The sequence below is a fragment of the Mucor velutinosus genome (assembly GCF_035048745.1).
Source record: "Mucor velutinosus strain NIH1002 chromosome Unknown tig00001563, whole genome shotgun sequence".
Lineage (NCBI taxonomy): Eukaryota > Fungi > Mucoromycota > Mucoromycetes > Mucorales > Mucoraceae > Mucor > Mucor velutinosus.
Genome location: NW_027041904.1, coordinates 4,349,517 through 4,368,448, shown reverse-complemented (window position 1 = coordinate 4,368,448; position 18,932 = coordinate 4,349,517). Strand labels below are relative to the sequence as shown.

At 38.3% G+C, this 18,932-nt stretch overlaps 8 protein-coding genes and 1 non-coding gene across 9 annotated transcripts; 8 read left to right on the top strand and 1 right to left on the bottom strand.

Annotated features, from left to right (window-relative positions):
- Positions 1-254: 254 nt before the first annotated feature.
- Positions 255-1,598, top strand: ATC70_010066 (uncharacterized protein; the record flags this gene model as incomplete). Its single annotated transcript, XM_064829287.1, has 6 exons — positions 255-370; positions 432-645; positions 726-836; positions 899-982; positions 1,047-1,509; positions 1,567-1,598. 6 exons carry the CDS (start codon positions 255-257, stop codon positions 1,596-1,598), a joined length of 1,020 nt encoding a protein of 339 aa, XP_064686489.1.
- A 548-nt stretch (positions 1,599-2,146) lies between these two features.
- On the top strand, positions 2,147-2,873 carry ATC70_010065 (uncharacterized protein; the record flags this gene model as incomplete). The annotated part of the gene is made up of 2 exons (XM_064829286.1): positions 2,147-2,404; positions 2,466-2,873. 2 exons carry the CDS (start codon positions 2,147-2,149, stop codon positions 2,871-2,873), a joined length of 666 nt encoding a protein of 221 aa, XP_064686488.1.
- A 127-nt stretch (positions 2,874-3,000) lies between these two features.
- Positions 3,001-3,936, top strand: ATC70_010064 (uncharacterized protein; the record flags this gene model as incomplete). The annotated part of the gene is made up of 6 exons (XM_064829285.1): positions 3,001-3,062; positions 3,124-3,247; positions 3,302-3,411; positions 3,472-3,485; positions 3,535-3,815; positions 3,883-3,936. 6 exons carry the CDS (start codon positions 3,001-3,003, stop codon positions 3,934-3,936), a joined length of 645 nt encoding a protein of 214 aa, XP_064686487.1.
- Positions 3,937-4,013: 77 nt separating this feature from the next.
- On the top strand, positions 4,014-4,559 carry ATC70_010063 (uncharacterized protein; the record flags this gene model as incomplete). Its single annotated transcript, XM_064829284.1, has 3 exons — positions 4,014-4,159; positions 4,220-4,325; positions 4,377-4,559. 3 exons carry the CDS (start codon positions 4,014-4,016, stop codon positions 4,557-4,559), a joined length of 435 nt encoding a protein of 144 aa, XP_064686486.1.
- Positions 4,560-4,616: 57 nt separating this feature from the next.
- On the bottom strand, positions 4,617-5,573 carry ATC70_010062 (uncharacterized protein; the record flags this gene model as incomplete). The annotated part of the gene is made up of 2 exons (XM_064829283.1): positions 4,617-5,006; positions 5,067-5,573. The coding sequence occupies 2 exons, from the start codon at positions 5,571-5,573 to the stop codon at positions 4,617-4,619; spliced, it is 897 nt and encodes a 298-aa protein (XP_064686485.1).
- A 1,692-nt stretch (positions 5,574-7,265) lies between these two features.
- On the top strand, positions 7,266-7,339 carry ATC70_010061. Its single transcript has one exon. It is a non-coding gene; the product is annotated as a tRNA-Asn (tRNA).
- Positions 7,340-12,655: 5,316 nt separating this feature from the next.
- ATC70_010060 (uncharacterized protein) lies at positions 12,656-14,499 on the top strand (the record flags this gene model as incomplete). The annotated part of the gene is made up of 6 exons (XM_064829282.1): positions 12,656-13,002; positions 13,083-13,585; positions 13,645-13,873; positions 13,925-14,060; positions 14,117-14,350; positions 14,407-14,499. 6 exons carry the CDS (start codon positions 12,656-12,658, stop codon positions 14,497-14,499), a joined length of 1,542 nt encoding a protein of 513 aa, XP_064686484.1.
- A 393-nt stretch (positions 14,500-14,892) lies between these two features.
- On the top strand, positions 14,893-15,594 carry ATC70_010059 (uncharacterized protein; the record flags this gene model as incomplete). The annotated part of the gene is made up of 4 exons (XM_064829281.1): positions 14,893-15,015; positions 15,076-15,151; positions 15,207-15,441; positions 15,492-15,594. The coding sequence occupies 4 exons, from the start codon at positions 14,893-14,895 to the stop codon at positions 15,592-15,594; spliced, it is 537 nt and encodes a 178-aa protein (XP_064686483.1).
- Positions 15,595-15,742: 148 nt separating this feature from the next.
- Positions 15,743-16,991, top strand: ATC70_010058 (uncharacterized protein; the record flags this gene model as incomplete). Its single annotated transcript, XM_064829280.1, has 5 exons — positions 15,743-15,880; positions 15,943-15,988; positions 16,051-16,166; positions 16,230-16,565; positions 16,623-16,991. 5 exons carry the CDS (start codon positions 15,743-15,745, stop codon positions 16,989-16,991), a joined length of 1,005 nt encoding a protein of 334 aa, XP_064686482.1.
- Between the last annotated feature and the right edge of the window lie 1,941 nt (positions 16,992-18,932).

Sequence of the window (18,932 nt, the reverse complement as noted above, 5' to 3'; positions counted from 1 at the left end):
CTGCAAGAAGGATACGCTCCAGCTATACGTTTGCCCAAACTGATGTGGGTATGTTACTCGCACGTTGCAGCAGCAGAACACCTTTGATATCCTTGAGATGCTCATTTCATGAGCCATTACCCTTTAGCATGATAAATTGCACACATCATCATTTCAACCAATCAACTCTAATACAGATGCAACCCCACTTTTTTGATGAAATGTACATTTTGCATTTTTCTCTTTTCTTTCGTATTTCTCAAACCTACAAAGGCATGACGGACAACACGCCAGATATAGCGTACCAGAGCATCGCTAAATGCTACGCAGATGCCAACACCAAGTTACCCAGCAGTTATTGGGATTACGATGCACTGCAAGTACAGTGGGGGTAATAAGAAATGGGTCAACTCAACACTTTGTTACACTCAACTTACACATACATACGATAGTGAGCAAGACAATTACGAGATTGTTCGCAAATTAGGTCGCGGTAAATATTCAGAAGTGTTTGAAGGCGTGGACGTGGAGAAGGATGAAAAGGTGGTGATCAAGGTATTGAAACCAGTCAAGAAGAAAAAGATCAAGCGTGAGATAAAGATCCTGCAAAATTTGGCTGGTGGTATCAATGTGATTGAGCTGTTGGATGTTGTCAGAGACCCTCAGGTAAGCATGCCAACAAGGGGCTTGAGTGGAGGGGGGAGGGGGGGGGTCACTGGATGGCTGACATTTTATATGGAGAATAGTCGAAAACACCGGCGTTGATCTTTGAATACATCAACAATACAGATTTCAAGACACTGTATCCAAGATTCACAGACTATGATGTGCGATTCTACATGTATGAGCTACTCAAGGTAAACACAAATCACTGCTTTGCCTGATAAATGTGTTCATTTACATGTATCCAAAAAAGTAGGCATTGGATTTTTGTCATTCAAAGGGCATTATGCATCGAGATGTTAAACCACACAATGTCATGATTGATCATGAAAAGAAGCAGGTGATTTATTTATACTTTTTGTTGTTTTCTTGTTTATCGCAAGCTAATCAATATGATGAGATAGCTGCGACTGATTGATTGGGGTTTAGCAGAGTTTTACCATCCAGGAACAGAGTACAATGTGCGAGTCGCATCCCGCTATTTTAAAGGGCCAGAACTGCTGGTAGATTTTCAAGAATACGACTACAGTTTGGATTTGTGGAGTTTTGGATGTATGCTTGCAAGCATGATTTTCAGAAAGGAGCCCTTTTTCCATGGGCACGACAACTATGACCAACTCGTCAAGATTGCCAAAGTTTTGGGCACGGATGACTTGTTTGCTTACTTGGATAAATATGGCATCAAGCTGGATAAACAATACCATGACATTTTAGGACGCTATCCCAAAAAGCAGTGGCAAAAGTTCATCAATAACGAGAATCGACGCTACATTTCCAACGAGGCTTTTGATTTCTTGGACCATTTGCTGCTTTATGACCATCAGGAGCGATACACTGCAAAAGAAGCAATGGCGCATGCATATTTTGGTATGTTGGAGCTGCTGTTTATATAGTAATGTGCTTACCTAATGCCATGTTCAATAGATATGATTCGGGTAAAGCAACATTTGAGCTGAGTGGTTCTCATTTCATCCTCTTAAAAGCCAGTTGCACTACCAGAATAAACGAAAAATTTTCTCTTTCTCTCTCTCTCTCTCTTTTTTCTCTCTTTCTGTTTTATACCTTTTGGTACAATCCATTTATTTACAACAACAACAACAACAACAAGACATAGAAAAAAGGCCTCCTTTTGCTTGAAGAAAAGAAAAAACCAACTCCCATCTAGCGTTTTTCTTTGATAAAAAAAAACAGCACAAAAGGCCTTGATTTTTTACCCAACAAAATCCCTTTTTGTTTTTTTTTGAACCTATCCAACTTATGCAACAAACCTCTCTATACTCTACTCCACAGATTCCTAACGTACTTTGCGGCGGTTGTGCATCCTCTTTCGCCATTGCTCAATATCCACAAGACTCTGATCCAGGATAATTTGAATTACACTTAACTAAATCTCTCAATTACACTTAAAACAATAACCCCTTTTTTTTCCCTCTCTATTTTCATTCTCTTAAACAGTTATCCATCCCCCCCCCCCCCTTATACTTTTTAAATCACTTACACCACCATGACTCCTCAACGACAACAACAACGCACCAAATCTCCTCTAGGCCGCATGCTCTCTTTCATTGAGCTTCCCTCTTCCTCCCTTCGCTTTCTCATTCTCGATTGTCCTACAGAATCCACATTGCCCTTCTATCTTGAAGAATTTGCAAGATACAACGTATCTCATGTTGTTAGATGCTGCCAACCCACCTACAGCACAACAAAACTAAACGAGCAAGGTATTCAGGTTCATGATTTACCTTTTAAAGACGGCGGTATTGTAAGTATATGAGGCAATTACTGAAGAAAGCACACAGGACTAAAAATATCTGCAACATTAGCCACCACCCAGTGTTATCAATGATTGGTTATCTCTTATTGATGTAGAAGAAAAAAGTGGAATAGACACTACAATTGCTGTTCACTGTGTTGCTGGCCTAGGCCGTGCACCCGTTCTGGTTGCTATTGCACTAATCGAGCTACTTGATATGCAACCATTGGATGCGGTTGAATCTATCAGAAGAAATAGAAGAGGTGCCTTCAACAAGCCTCAGATTGCTTATCTGGACAACTATAAGCCCATGTTGCGTAGAAAAGCCAAGAATGCCTCCCTCAAGACCTCTTTTAGTCGCATGTTCTTCCGCTTTGCCTCTTCCGCATCATCTTCTCCCTCTGCATCTGGCTCTACATCGCCCAAAAAGCAACAAGCAGAAGAGGTTACTTCCATTCCACTTAGTAGCTGCGTTTGAATGGCCCAACGTAGTGTAGTAGTATTTACTTGGTTTTACAACCAATGACCCAACCCCTCTTTTTATCTTCTATATTTTCCTTTTTTTTTTTCAAATAAAACATTTCATCATTTATACTACTAACAAAATGCAAAAGAACAAGGACAATGAAAAGCAATTAACAGAAAGCCAGAAAGAAGCTGGTGCACTGTAAGAAAATAAAAGCACTGCTTCCAGAGTTGGGCAAAAAGATTTTCAACATTTTGTCTAGATTGTTTAAAAAACTCCTGTCAGACCGTAATAAAACACTGGATGAATTGCAACAAACACAATCCAACTTGCAAAAGAATATACCCAAAATTGTCAAAAAGCCCAATACACCTCGAGCAGCTGTAGTAGGTGTCCGCATCGGATGATTCCATCCCAACATGTCACTCACATCATGGTAGGCATTTTCTTTACTAGAAGATTTAATTGATGAATGTATCCATGATGTATTATTTGATGTGCATCGAGACATTAAGCAAGAAAACTCCACTTGTCAAATCTGCCAAACAAAGTAAATGATGCGATCACTTTTCGTTGTGTCATGTATACTAACGATATCCCGTTTCAATAGGTGCAAACATTATGGTAATTTTCAACAAAGGTCATATATGCACATGGACTGATTCTGTCATAGTCAAGAAACCTGGATTTGATGTGTGGGGCAAGAGTTATACAGTCAACAACCTGCCATCTTATGAATGCGTTAATTGTCAAAAGACCATTGCGTCTACTCGATATGCACCTCATTTAGAGAAATGTTTAGGGCTAAGTGGAAGACAATCAAGTAGAGTTGCAAGCAGACGGATGGGTGGATCCTCACCTTCATTTTCATCAGATGACAACACTGGCACTGCTAGTCCTGATAGCGATGCTTTCGATCGTGGCAATAGCAAAAAGAAGAAGCAATTTTCGTCCGTAAGTCAAATTTCATTGTATTGCAACTATATGGGTTATTGATTATCAAGCTGCTCATCTTTATTAGTCCTCTTTCTCAAATGGCGTCTCGAGAGTAAAGAAATTGAAATATATGGAATAATATAAATAGGGTCATCTTCCATCTAGCTGTTATTTCTCTCATTGTTTATTATTTCTTGTTAGAATTTCCAATAAATCATGTTTAGATATACGTTGATGATCTTGCTGCACTGTGCTGCTTGCATTTTGCCCACTGCTTATGGCTTTTGCGTCTATAATTTCTCCAAGGATACGTCGTTTTACATGCGTCAAGAAACACCAAACACGGGAGGAACTTACTGGTCGTAAGTCTCGGTAGTATTGCACTAATTTGGTAGCCTCGACTGATAATGGCATCATGATAGGCGATTCAAGGTAGAAAGTCTAGGACCAGACGGTAAAGCATGCTGTCCGTATACCTCGTTTGATTGCGACCGAAACAGCAACCCAGATGATATTGTCTTTATAGCTGTAAGTAACGCTTATTTAAGCATTGGATCATAAAACGAACTGTCAATCAAGTTCAGGGCAAATCGTGCGGGTGCCGAGGTGGGCTACACTTTCTCAATCAACTTGCCAGCAGGTGGCTGGATAGAATTTTATAGTGGTGGACCAGAAGACCCAGAATTCAGTGTATTCAAGCCTAACGGAGAGCCCTTCCAATACGAATATCAAAAATACGTAAAGAATACAATGCTAAACTAGAGCTTGCTTTTTATTTGAATAAACTGTAATGGTATATACTATAATGAAAAAGGGATATCAACGTTGTTCAAACTTGTTATTATGATCAAATGAGTTGTTTGGCACATCCAATGTTCGGATAGGTGGTAACCGGATGCCTTCCATGTCGTTATTGTTGTTTCTGGTAGCGTTACTATTGCTGTTATTCATGCCAGGTACCATCTTCAAACGATCAATCCATAATTCAGCTCGATCTACTGTATCAGAAAACACTGTAGAAACTGAGTTTAGCATGTCTACTGACTCCTGCCCAAACTCCAGTAATCTGACAGCTGCTTCTTCTTGTCTTGTGTCCTGGTGAAGGGAGGAGGAAACTGATGAGAAGGATGATGAAGCGGAAGATCTGGGACCCAACATGGGCGATCCAGCAGGTGAATTGGTTGTTGATCTTATATCGTTCAAGGATGCCTAATTATGAGGAAATTGTGAGTATAGAACAAACAAACAAACAAATTGCTAAAGGTTTACCCATTTCCCAGGTAAATTAAGTATGAATCCTCGAACTGATTGTCTTGATTGCGAAGGTAATGATGCACCTGCATATTTTGTAATGACCTCGACTACTTTTCTCAATGTTTCTACAATGTCTTTTTTGATGCCTGATAATACAGATCGATTGTTGGTGGTGTTATTGTTGACCGCTAATGTGGATGAGGAGGATTTTGTTGTGGCTAGAGAAACGAGATAACTCTTCAAGACAGCCATCTGCTGCTCAATGTGTTGAATGGCGTATTTCAGCCAGCTTAAACAATACTTGAGACATTTCATTGAATCTTCGCTAATGACTGCTGCTGTTGTACCTGCGGCTGATCCAGCTCCCATTACCAATTGTTGCCATCGACTCACAGTAGGTGGTGCCGCTGTGCTTGACGTGGTGGGGTGAGGATGGTGGGTAGAATATGGTGCCGCTATCGATCTTGCAGGTGAAGTGCTACGTGAAGAGGCTTTGTGATTTTTTCTTTGTCTGTAATCCATGACTGATTGAGAAAAGGTGGAGTAAAAGAAAGAAAGAGGATGTTTATTTTTGTTTCAAATGAGGAGAAGAAGGCGAAAGAGAAAATTAGAAAGCAAACAATTGGCTTGACAGATTTTCACGTGAATAACAGGAGCAAGTTGGTCTCTCTCTATAGAAAAGAGGCTTATTTTCTATCTTTTGTTTGCGCACTGATCCCCAATCAAAAGGGTAATGTGGGTTACAACCTTCCTCATTCAGATTGAAAGCAATTACATAAAAATCCAACTCTATTTCAATTTCAAGGCACCCGAGAATTAAAGTAGTAGTACCATAATATCTATAATCTGTCTGTATGATACCAAATGTAGTGTGCTGGTTTCCCTTGCTTTAATATCATTTTCAATCATCACTGTTACTACATTTGCTCCTATTTTTGTTGTCCAAGAGTTGGATGTCGTTTTAAGATGTTTCAACATCTCTTTGTATGCTTTCCTCGTTGTTGCTATTACCATTATTGCTATCATTCTATGCTTGGCCAGAATTAGATGCCCATCCCACATGTTTTTAAAAGGGATAGAGTGGGTCTTGGCTCGTTGAGGAACGCACACATTTGATTTCGAAATCAGTTACACTTGAAATCACATCACTGTTACTGTGCTTATGATTTTAAATGAGATGGAGGAATCTGTTAGATGATTTTCTTTGTCATATTTACCATAGAACAGAGAAAACAATATTTTGAACCTGTTTGTGATATTTTCTGTCATGTCGTTGTCTATTGCTGATAGTTGTATGGCATCATACTCCTTTCAAGATGCTGAAAATGCTGGAACGATAAGCTGTGGTTTCATAGTTTGCCAAACCAGCTTTAATCAATCAATACTTGACAGCATACTTCTATTCTCAACTTTCTTTTCATCTCTGTGTGTAGATCGTGGTATTGTAAGCAACTATAGCGCCCAAATTGTGTCTGGTGCTAGTCGATGCAAGCTCATTTTCCTATAATATTGCCCTTATCGTATATTCGATATCTCTTAAATGTACCACACATCAAATCGAGCATCATACACATTCTTCTGCCTATGGGAACTGACACAAGGTAGCCATCAGCATACAAAGTATAATCACATATTGGCCGATGCAGTGTGATGATGCATATCTGAAAGCAATTATAGTTTGTTTTCTCAATCCTTACTATGCGGTAACTTTGGCCTTGTATTTGCCTTTTTAGACAACGTTCTCCAATGTAAAGGGTTTCATCAAAGCCTTGAATTTCTTTGTATCATGGATGTCAAACTGGTAAAACTCGATAACTACCATACCTCAGGGCAGTAGTATTTATATGTTCCTGGAGGATGTTGTTATATCAAATGTCATAGCAAGGTCTCACACTAAAGGTTTTAGGCTATTCTTAGGTCCTTTGGGTAAATCATGCTAATCATGATTTACAAATCAATTGTTGGGTAGATAGTAAACCTATTTGTATTATAGTTCATCATCATGCTGTAAACCCTAGCATAATGAAAAAGTATATAAATGCATCCTTGGGATGCATTCTCAATAAAAGTGTAATTCTTTGGCAGATTCAATTTTACATTGTATTTTGACATAACAGATGTAAGGAAAAGAAAAACGAGAAAAGTCACATGACTGAAGAGTGAAAGATTACCTCTTGATTAATTTAAGCTATTTCAAAAGCTCTTAATATATGAGCTTCCGTGGCGCAATTGGCTAGCGCGTCTGACTGTTAATCAGGAGGTTGGTGGTTCAAGCCCACCCGGGAGCGTTTCATTTTGTTTTTCGCTTATTATCGTTAGACGTTTACTTTTCAATTTTTTTTTTTATGCTGTTATTGTTGTTAATAGAGATATGGTTATTGAGTAGACCTTGGCAAATGTATACAAAAGAATAGAATTGAGATAAAAGATGATCTTTATTGTTTTGCAAACTGATTTGATATTTATACTAAATTAAAAGGTTACACACAAAGACTATGTGTACCTGACACTATTTTAGCATTTAATCTACTCAGAAGACAAACCAAGCACAGTACGAGCTGCAATACTGTACTTGTATTACCTGCCATTCGAAAATGAGTTTTTTTTTTTATAACAGTCATCATTCCCAGTGCATAGTAAGTTTGCGTAGTGCAGTGAAATCAGGTTTAAATAGATTTCACAAAAAAAAATAAAGCAATAGTAAAATACAGTAGAAATCAACTGTATTTTATTTTGTGTATAAAATGAACTGAAGATCCTGGAATTGAGTAAAAAAAAAGAAGAGTGTTGATACATTTGCAACTAGCTTGTAGGATTAGTGATGATAGAGAGCAATAGTAGGTTTTGCTATTGCGATATCCGGCACATGTTGTTGATGTTTGATTTAAAGTGGTAATCAATGCAAGAGCACTGGCCATAAGGGTCGATTTGAGTAACCTTGATGGGCTTGGGTGAGCTATCGTCATAGCATGATTTAATGTAACCTTGATGGTTTAAAGTGTGATGTTTGTTATTGAAGTAGTATGGAATCCTTTATCTGGGATATTGTGCAACTATGGCAGCAGGGCATAGTTGTCATATTTGAATATGCTTGTTATTGATTTGATTCTTTTTGGATAAAGATACCATCACTTATTACGACCATCATGGGTGTGATTGAATACACTGTGATCAGGAGTGATTCATTCACACGATGTGCGATATAAGCGTGTATCTTTAGTATTTTTAAATGGTTTTTTGATGTACATTTGAACGCTTTCATTAATAGATCCAAATAGCATGAATTTGAATGAGTGCTATTTGATGAACTTTGGTTTTCAATTAAGTTGCGTTTGGATGGCTATTTCATTACACTATCAAGCCTCAAATTCCACAAACAACTTAAAACCAGCAAGTTAATATGGCCCTTTTCGTACGCTCCGATTTTTAAAATTCTCGGTCAAATTCATACTCATGTAGTGTACACGTGCAGAAGGTCAACGGAGCTTCAATTTCTATTGTTCTGAATGATGATCCATAGGATTCCGAAATCTATCGACCTTCAAATTACGCGTTTCTTGATAGTAAACACCCCTTCAAACTTATATGAAACTTGTAGAGAATTGCAAGGAGAATACAATGGTATTTATTTCAAATCTCTGGTGTACATTGTTCACCTGATATTTAATGAGATACATTTTGCCATTTTTTGACTGTTTTCTAAAGATTAATCAGTATCTGTCATCAAAACATTTTTTAAGCATTACTAAACATTGTAGGCCAAAAAATTTCCTATCAAATGAGCTATTGCTTGAAGCTCTGGCATGGCTCTATCATGAAATATTGACAATCATGTCCTGACCAAAAAATCGTTACCAGATTTTTTGCTTGCTATCACACGTAGATTCTGAAGAAAAATCAATGATTTTGCATGATATCCTTTTTTGACCATATCTCAACAAATACTCACTGGATTCGCACAAAACAAAGACCATTTGATAGCTCTACATTATATCCACTATAATATAATGGTTTCAAGTACCAGATATACGTTCCCTTTATAAATTTGCTCAAAATCATATATTTTATGAGCTACAAGCAGGGGATATTCATTTTTTATTTTATTTATCTATAATAACCATACCATCGTATAGAGAATTGAAAAAGAAACAGAAGCTATTAAGTTTGAAGCTCTCGTTCACTTGGTAAAATTCAGAGATATGGCCCTTTGAAAATTGGTCATTTGGAACATCTTCCGTCATTACTCATTGGCATCACTTTCCATAATCTCACATCAAACATGTCCTAGTCAAAAAATGTACCCTCTACAACTTTCACTACACATACGTCTCACATTCATATAGTAATTTAAAAAGTTTTACTAGCAGCATCTATTCAAAATGAGCTATTTTCAAAAATCTCCCATCTCTCACCAACCATGCTACCTACGCAAATTTGAATTGCACCATCGTCATCTCGGCAAAAAACTGATTTAAGAACATGCTAGTTGTTATATCAAATGTTATAGCAAGGTCTCACACTAAAGGTTTTAGGCTATTCTTAGGTCCTTTGGTTAAATCATGCTAATCATGATTTACAAATCAATTGTTGGGTAGATAGTATACCTATTTGTATTATAGTTCATCATCATGCTGTTAACCCTAGCATAATGAAAAAGTATATAAATGCATCCTTGGGATGCATTCTCAATAAAAGTGTAATTCTTTGGCAGATTCAATTTTGCATTGTATTTTGACATAACACTACTAGTCTCAAGGCTCTAGCATCAATATTTAGAAAATCGATTTTCGATCGTCCAAAAGTTGAAAACCTTAAAATCAAAAAATGCATTTTTTAAATAACATCACGAAAACGTCTTAATGGTGCTCAAGTCTATAGAATAAATTTAGGGCGCGTTATGATGAATAACAATGAGCAAAAAGAATTTTATATGCGCCGCTGTTGCAAAGGTTAGCGTTGAACGATAGTTTTTGGAAAATAATTTGGCTGGGGATGATAACGTTTGCTGCAGTATAGCTCCTTAATAATATCAATAATGGTATCCTCCGATGCGTGTTTGAATTTTGTATAAGGTTATTACGAACTGAAGACAATGGTTAATATTCATAAGAGTTGTCTGTTTTTCACTTTTTCGACCTTTTTTCAAATTTTCTCGCAGCAGATGGCTTTTGGTCGCGCTGAAAGGCGCGACCAAAAGCCATCAGGGTCTCGAGTTTATAAATTGTTTTGTGATTACGTAATAAATACAAGACATTATCCAAGAGAATAATACGCGTAAGTGTTAACCAAAAGACTACAGATCGAACCCTGGTAATCTCGATTTGTATTTTTCAACTTTACCAGTGGAGTGCGTGAGATGTTTTTATGTGGAATGTTATAGTTTCACATTTTAATTATATAAATGTTATAATCAGATTTTAGCATTTTTTTTCTTGTTCTGTATGTCAGGCATACATAGACTTTTTGGCTCAACTTTTAGCTAATACGTTATAAACTGTATTCAAATGGATGTACACGAAAGAACGAATGTGAGACGAAGATGATCATTTTCTTCATTGTTTCATAAACCGATTCCGCATTTACAGTGTACTAATTGAAAGATTACACACAAATTCTATGTGTAGCTGGCAAAAGAATGAAATAATATCAATATGAATATTTTCTGGCTGGATAAGTATGAATTAATGACGCGAGCGTCATAGTTTATCACTTGTTTGCCTGGATAAAAAACCACTCGTCCTCGATTGATGTCTGATACTACTACCTTTTGGAAATAGCTAAACAATACTTTCATTTTAGCAATTGAGTAGTTCAAAGCAGCTAGGGAGCAAAGTATATCACGGAGCAGTTTCAACATTCCATCATTGTCGAAAAAATTGTCATCCACAGGAGTAATATTAGCCTTTCTTACTTCACAAACTCCAAGTTCAACTCTTGTCTGCTTGAATAGTATGCCATTTTTCGCACCCATGGTTGTTCTTTCTCTGCTTTCGAGCTCTGAAGACTACGGCCTTCATTTCTACCAAGAGCTGTTGCGATACTGCATCTTTCTCCAAGTTTGGCCTTGATTTTATTGTCCTTGTAGATTCCAAGCGCCGCACAAGAGATTGTGTAGGTCATCAGCTTCTAAGGAATTAGAGATGTCGAGTTCAGAAAGTAAATGAAGAGCTTCGTAACATATGTGAATGAGTCTTGGATCCAACGCTTGTCAAATTAGGTTCTTAGATGGAAAGTAGCAGTGTTTGCATGCTAATAGATCTCCAAAGCTGCATTCAACCTTTTGTTTTCAAACGTGAAATAGGCTGACGATCCTTTGGGGACAGTAGGTAGCCCCTTCAAGTTGCGGTTAATGGTCTCTTGACGTTCTTCGAGAGCGCCAGACAGCATCAGAGAGATCAAGCATGAACGGTGCTGCAGGGTGCTCGTTAATCAGATCTTCAACCATACGTTACATACTATCTTCAACACTTTTGCCGTTCTTTTGTATGGATTTATTACTACCTCCAGCCTTCTTTTTCTTGTTTTAGCGTCGATGATTTCAAAGATCAGTCATGTTATGTATATTTCAGTTCCTTGAGTCAAATTCGATGTCTTCGCAGCCAATCTCCCTTGGAAAAATTGAGGTGATTTCCATCATGCTTGGAAATAGTAAAATCCTTGAGCTCCTCACAAAAGCCTCTTCATTTACAAACAACTGCGGCCTGAAGTAGCAGCCTGTAATCGGATATTTGCAACCGATACCTACAAATGTATCTCCCAAATGCTCAATGGTTGCTCTCTTCATAATTCTCAGATATAAAGCACATTGTTCCCTTCAAAAATCTATTACGATTGTGCATTCTATTGCTGCTAGGCAGGGTATCTGAGGCGGCTATAGTTTCTTATGCTGAATAAAGATCCATTCGAGATTGGCAACGTGGACCCCTCATTTCTCAGGAATTGAAAGATATTACTTAAATTATATACGTTTTCTATGCGTATGTGATTTTATTGCTACAGAGATACCCACAGAAAGACATTTGTTGTGTAACATAATGAGCTCCAAACCGTATTTGCATTACAATACTCTTGTCTTGGTGCTACAGGCAAGGTTTAGTAGTGATAAAAAGGAGGTACATTTTCTTATTTTTTTTGTTTGAGAACAGAGTTCTCACCATTAGTAATTGACAATTCTATATAAATAGAAAATAAAAGCTGATGAATAACAAATGCCATGAGCTTTACATTTGTTGACTCTGACGCCTATTGCCTTTCTAAACACAATAAATCTTTATTATAAAACAATAAAACCAGCTTTATACTAGGCGAATTGAGTTATATCAGTCGTATTTTTTTTTTTTTAGATACTTGGCATTATTAATGGGAATTCATATTAGACCATGAGTGTTGAGGTGAGTGAAGAAATATAACCTAGACATTATGCATGGGAAAAAACATCTGTTGCCCCACTAACTTCTTTGTATCAAAAGGGTCATTTGCACTGTTAAAAATTACCTGAGCGGAGAGGGGCTGCCTATTTAAATTATCACATCAAAAATTCTCTCTTCTCTCTCTCTTTTTATTCTCTGCTAATTGTATCATTCCCCACTCTTCTTTTACATACAATGAGTAACAAAAAGCAACTTCAGGTTTATAGCCAAGAAGAGATTCGCAAACATGCTTCTGCTGATGATCTATGGATAACAATCGATGGATCTGTATACGACCTCACGAGATTTGCTGATCTCCATCCTGGAGGGGCTTTCCCTCTGTTGGAAGTTGCTGGTAAAGATGCCACAGATGCCTTCTATGGGCTTCATCGACAAGATGTTTTGCGCAAATATGATCGTTACAAGATTGGTACCATTGCCGACTTTAAACCCCAAGTGGAATGGCGTGAACCTGGATCCTCATCCAAGGTTCCTTATGCCGAGCCAATGGCTTTCCAAGGCTTTAAGTCTCCCTATTACACGTAAGTATTATTACAACTCAAGGTGCTCATCTAACCAAACTTACTAAACTTTCAATGGCGTTCTCAATCAATGATGCCAGTGAGTCACATTTCAAGTTCAGGGATGCTGTTCGTGCCATCTTGGATCCTATGATTGAGGAAGCTCGTCAATACGAAGACTCCGGCGAGAAGCCATCCGACGAATTTCTCCAGAAACTCGGTGCTCATGGGATTCTTGCAGCTAATGTAGGACCAGGACCTTGGCTGAAAGCATTCCAATTACCTGGCGGTGTAAAATCTGACGAATATGATTACTTTCATGAGCTGTTGTTGCACGGTGAATTTGCTCGATTCTCTGCTCCAGGCTTCACATCTGGCCTTCTTGGTGGCATGACCATCTCTGTACCCACAGTTCTGAATTTTGGTAGTCCAGCTCTTCGTACCAAGGTTGTACCAGAGGTATTCAGCGGTAAAAAGAGAATGGCATTAGCTATTACTGAGCCTTACACTGGCTCTGATGTTGCCAACATCAAGACCACTGCCGTCAAGACACCAGATGGGAAACACTTTATCGTCAATGGTGTCAAGAAGTGGATCACCACAGGTAAGTTTGCATAAACTTCCTTATGTATGACAACGTTTTAACTCAGGAACACATTTTAGGCCACTATGCTGACTACTTTTCTACTGCTGTCCGAACTGAAAAGGGCATCTCCATGCTTCTTATTGAGCGTGGTGAAGGTGTCGAGACAAAACTGATCAAGACATCATACTCTCCAAGCGCTGGTACGGCATATGTTACATTTGAAAATGTAAAGGTACCAGTTGAAAATCTTTTGGGCAAAGAGGACAAAGGTTTCCACGTCGTGTTATCTAATTTTAACCACGAAAGGTAGTAGTGAGGGTTATAAATAAGAGCTTATTACTTATATTTGCTTGACAGATGGTCCATGTTGACAGGTGCCTCTATGGCAGCCAGAATCGCAGTGGAGGAGTGCTTTAAATGGGCCAACCAAAGACAAGTGTTCGGTAAACGTTTGATTGATCAGCCTGTCATCCGTTTCAAGTTGGCCAAAATGGTAAGCAAATGTTGTCGCTGTGATAGATGGAGCACTGATTCATCTATTTGCTACAGATTGCATCGGTTGAAAGTGTTCATAGCTGGATTGAAAACTTGACATATCAAATGAATCACATGAATTATGCTGAGCAGTCTTCCAAGCTTGCTGGACCCATTGCTCTCTGTAAATATCAAGTAACCAGAATGTTGCATGATGTATCTGATGATGCATGTCAAATCTTTGGTGGAAGAGCCATTACCAAGACTGGTATGGGTAGACAAATCGAGACTTTGCAAAGAACATACAAGGTAAAGATCCGCTCAATTTATTTATGAGTTGATAGTTAATTAATGTGAAATAATAGTTTACTGCTATTTTGGGCGGTGCAGAAGAAATCATGGCAGATTTGGGTGTAAGACAGGCCATGAAGAAGTTCCCAATTGGTGCTCGTCTTTAAGACTTTGTTAATTGATAAAATAAAGTAGATTTGAATGTGGATTGCTGACATGTATATATAATAAGTGCACATGGATCAAGTTCAAATGGTATCAGATCAGATAAAGGCACATGTAACTATTGATTTCAGTACTTTCAAAATTTGTGGTGGCCAGCCAACTTGAAGCAATATACTCCTAGATATAAAGCTTTGGTAGCTTCAATTGATGGCAGTTCATTATTATACACTTGGAATCACTGGATAAATGGTGGCATTTGAGCAGGTCATACCGACATCAACAGTGAAGCTTAGCCAGCTATCTAGTCACAGATTTTTCGTATTACAAATGAAAAAAAAAAAAAAAAAAAAAAAAAAACTCATCAGAGAGACAAAAGCCTTTCTTAATTCATAAAGATGCCAAAAGCTACAAGAGCCAGCCGTTCAAAGAAAGTAGATACTCCATTGCGTCAACGAAAGTTTGCAGTGCCTCAAAAGCAGGTTCTTGAGAAAGTTGTTACCCAAAATGAAGAGATTTCGGTAAATTTAAATTGTCACCCTTGAGACATCTTGTACTCAGAGCTAAAATGCGAATCATAGATTGTGCCAGCAAACGAGTACGAAACAGCCAAAAAAGATTACAAAAAGAAAGCAAGACATGAAGCGTGGCTTGAGAGTAAGATAAATGACTACAATAGCTAGAGACTTTGGACTGATTGATGCCATTATAGAACTCGATCGCTCTTACGCTGTCAAAAAGAAGATGCAGAAGAAAGAGAACAGAAAGAAGAATGGACTTAAGGTCGATTTGAGTGGATTTGAAGATGTATTGAGCAGCATTGAAATCAAACCCAAGTCAGAACTCGAGAGTCAAGCAACACATTCAAAGAAGATCGCAGAGCCTATTAAAGAAGCAGCAATACCCTCCAACAAGATTAAATCCAAGAAAGCCAAGAAGCAAGCCGAGTAAGTGTGATATTTGGACCATGACACAGAGATGGCTAACATGCTTGTAGAATGCAAGAGATTTTACGAATGCAAAAAGTCATGCAACATGGTGCCTTTAAAGAGAATCCTTTGGCTACTATTCGCCAGCATGTACAAAATACCTTTCTTTAAGCGTCCCTTATTAGGCATTGTTGTATTTCAACATTCCATTTTTAGATATTTACAAAGCAAATCCATATAATAAACTCGTCAGATCATCACTCTATTTATATTTCTTTTCTCTCCCTCATTCTCTGTTTTGGCATCGCCTCTTATTCACATGAATTTCCAACAAATAGATCAAACGAGACGACAGTATGAACTGGAACATTACAAGAAATCAGGCCGATTTAGAGCTTATTGCTGTGGGTGTATCTCTGGAGAAAAGAACTCACTGATCGTTTGTTTCTGTTGGGCAGTAAGAGTAGAGCAAACAGTGTGTACTAGAGTTGATGACACTCATCCACTGTGATCATGTAGGGCATCAGTTTCTATTTTGCAATTTTGGCCTTCATGAATAAAAGTCGTATGTATATGCACTTTGAAAGTCCTTGACTAGTAGTAACATTGTTCCCTGTTGGTTTTCAGCATTTTACTCTTACATAGACGAGGTGGCATTGGTAGCATTTGGCACAATTAATTTGCTGTTTGGCATTGTCACTCTCTGCAGTATGGTGATATTTCTAATCAGGATGAATGTTATGGCAAGTACATTTATATACAACATCAGTTACACAGCGTGCAACCACTGACATCTACATATGCAGAGAATGCAAGGCGTAGGCGTATTTGGTGTGATAGACAAGTCAAAGAGAACGGTGTTTGCTATCACTGCAAATGCACTTGGGGTGCTGATTATCACTTTGGTCACCTTTATTCTGTTCATCATCGACAAGCGATCGTTCAACGACTGGTGCATTGGATCGTCAGCAGACTATGTCAAAGATGTGTATATAGACTATCATCCCAACTCCACAGTGACAACATTGACAAGCCTTAATTCTACACTGACAAGTACCACGGATGCTTATAATTGCGAGAGGTTGTTCCAAGATGAGGTAAAATGGTCCTTGCTGTGCATGGTTGTCATGTATGTGGTTTATGTAAGTAGTCAGCAGGGTAGTTCACTTGGTCCATCACTGATTAAATGCGCATAATAGATACACTGGATACTGATCATAGCAGCTCGCACATCCTACAACTTTTACAGGCAGCCACCCATGATGCCCATGGTAGCAGGTGAATTTGTCAACGTAGCTCCCTCCAAGAAGCGCAAAAATAAGATCAATGTGTTCAACAATATAAAGCCAGCAAAAAGCTTCTGGAAAGAGCTTTTGGTGCACAAGCAATATGGAGAGTTCGAGCATGGCAGCATTGAAAGAGACTTATTTCAGGAACAACTAAACGAGAAACCAGTCATGGATAAAAGACTATCGAGTAACATCACCCTCATTGATAATGACACTGCTATCTCACCGCCCATGAATGCATTCCTGGCACAACCCGATAACAATATACCTTACCATTAGATTACAAGCAATGCCTCTCAGTCTCATCATACACATATATTTCCAATAAATTATCATTGCTGTAGTCAATTTGATTGAATAGCATATAACTCACCTTTATTTTGATGCCCTTATTAGCAGAGAGGGAGAGAAAGAGCATTCCAAATCTTGCTACGCATCTGAATTAAAAAAGATGAAGTGAATACATACTCGCACAGTTGTTTGGAAGCGGTATAGCAGCAGTGTAGATCCGTAGGCAGCTGTACAATGGGCTAAGATCATAGATAAGATACAAAGAAAGAATGAGGAACCAAGCGAAACACTCTTTATACTTTTGAGCACGCATAAAAGTTCCATCATTGATCTAGTCAAAAAAATTCATCAATATGCGAAGCTTCACAAGCTCATACGCATTGGAGTGATAGTTGCTTGAGCCCTGTTTAGGTGTTAGCAAGTACCCTGTGGTTCTCTTTTTTTTTCTGCCTACAACTTCAATATGTTTTTCTTAGCAGCATACTGTTAATATATATTAAAAGTTTGCTCTCTACGAGAGAGTCTCGTATCAACGAACTGTCACTGTGGAAATGACTCTTCTATGATGTCCACTGTCAGTATTAACGGGATCGACTCTTATATCGGCAGACATTATGCTTGCATTGCCTCCAACCGCTTGAATTCATGGAAAATACAGCGAAACTTTGATGTATTTGAGCCGTTATTTCTCGTGTTAGAGGCCGATTTAGACTGATAGGATAGTACCCAACAGTTGCTCTCACCCATCGGCAACTGTCTGGCACCTTAATCCAACTTTTTCGGGATTGTCGAAAATCGACTAAAAACCATGAGGGGTGCCTCATGCTTTTCACCAAAATCAAACGATCGCATTTTTAGCGGCAAAAACGAAGAATTTTACTATAGCATATATGAAATGGAAGTGTTTCTCTCGATGCAAGGCAACCCCTGAAGCTTCTTTTGCGAGACCTTTGTATACAAAATTTCGACATTTTGGCCATAAACGTCATTTCACATTTTCTGAGATTGCTCAACAAGTTCAGTCAAAATTTATATTATAGTTGGCTCCATTGGATTTGCCTCGAAAAGTACTCTAGATAACAATTAGGAAGTGTGGGTTAAATAAGACAACTAATATAGTCGAACATCACATAATAGTTTGAAGAAGTCGAAAATCGAGTAGAAATTTCTATTTTGAGCAAAAAAACAAAAGACTGAATTTAGAAATTTTGACAGCCGTGGCGGCTCCTGGCAAGTATACTTAAGAAGACGATCATTGTTGTTGGAAGATGATAACAGAAATATCAAGGGTTGTCTGAATCCTTTATTTAGCATTTGTATGCATCTTTATACCTGGATGGTGTATCATTGCTTATGGCTTCTTCAAGCGTACCTCCTAAAATGCAAAATGCTATTCGCAAGTGCCAGATCTCACACCAAACCTACATCATGCCTCATTTAAACAGAGGGGCCGACTCAGCATCCACACTTTTAATCAAACATTATGTGTGGCGTTCGGCTATGATGTTAACCCGTTCTCCTTGGTAGCCTGCAGGACCCAGGGCCATACAAACCATTTTTGTCATAACGACGATGTCTCACTCTGGTACAGGCTCATCAAACACACCTCATACCTCTATTGTTTGCTGCGCGATCATGGTTCAATATAAATATGTAGTTTACCTTGTTGCAAGAGTTTAAATGAGGGCCCTGTAGACATTTCAAGAGGTTGTGTAAGGTTAACAGCTATAAATAACATTTTATCGGGTAATCAGTTGTGCCCATGATTGCGGATCACCAGCCGACAAACGAAAACCGAGCGACGCTACAGACGATTACCTATCGGTATGAATTGAATACACTCCAGAATGGTGGGAAGTAATAATAGGACGCCATACAGGACGACATGGTGGCAAGACAAACACTGCTCTTATCAAGCATTCAAACATA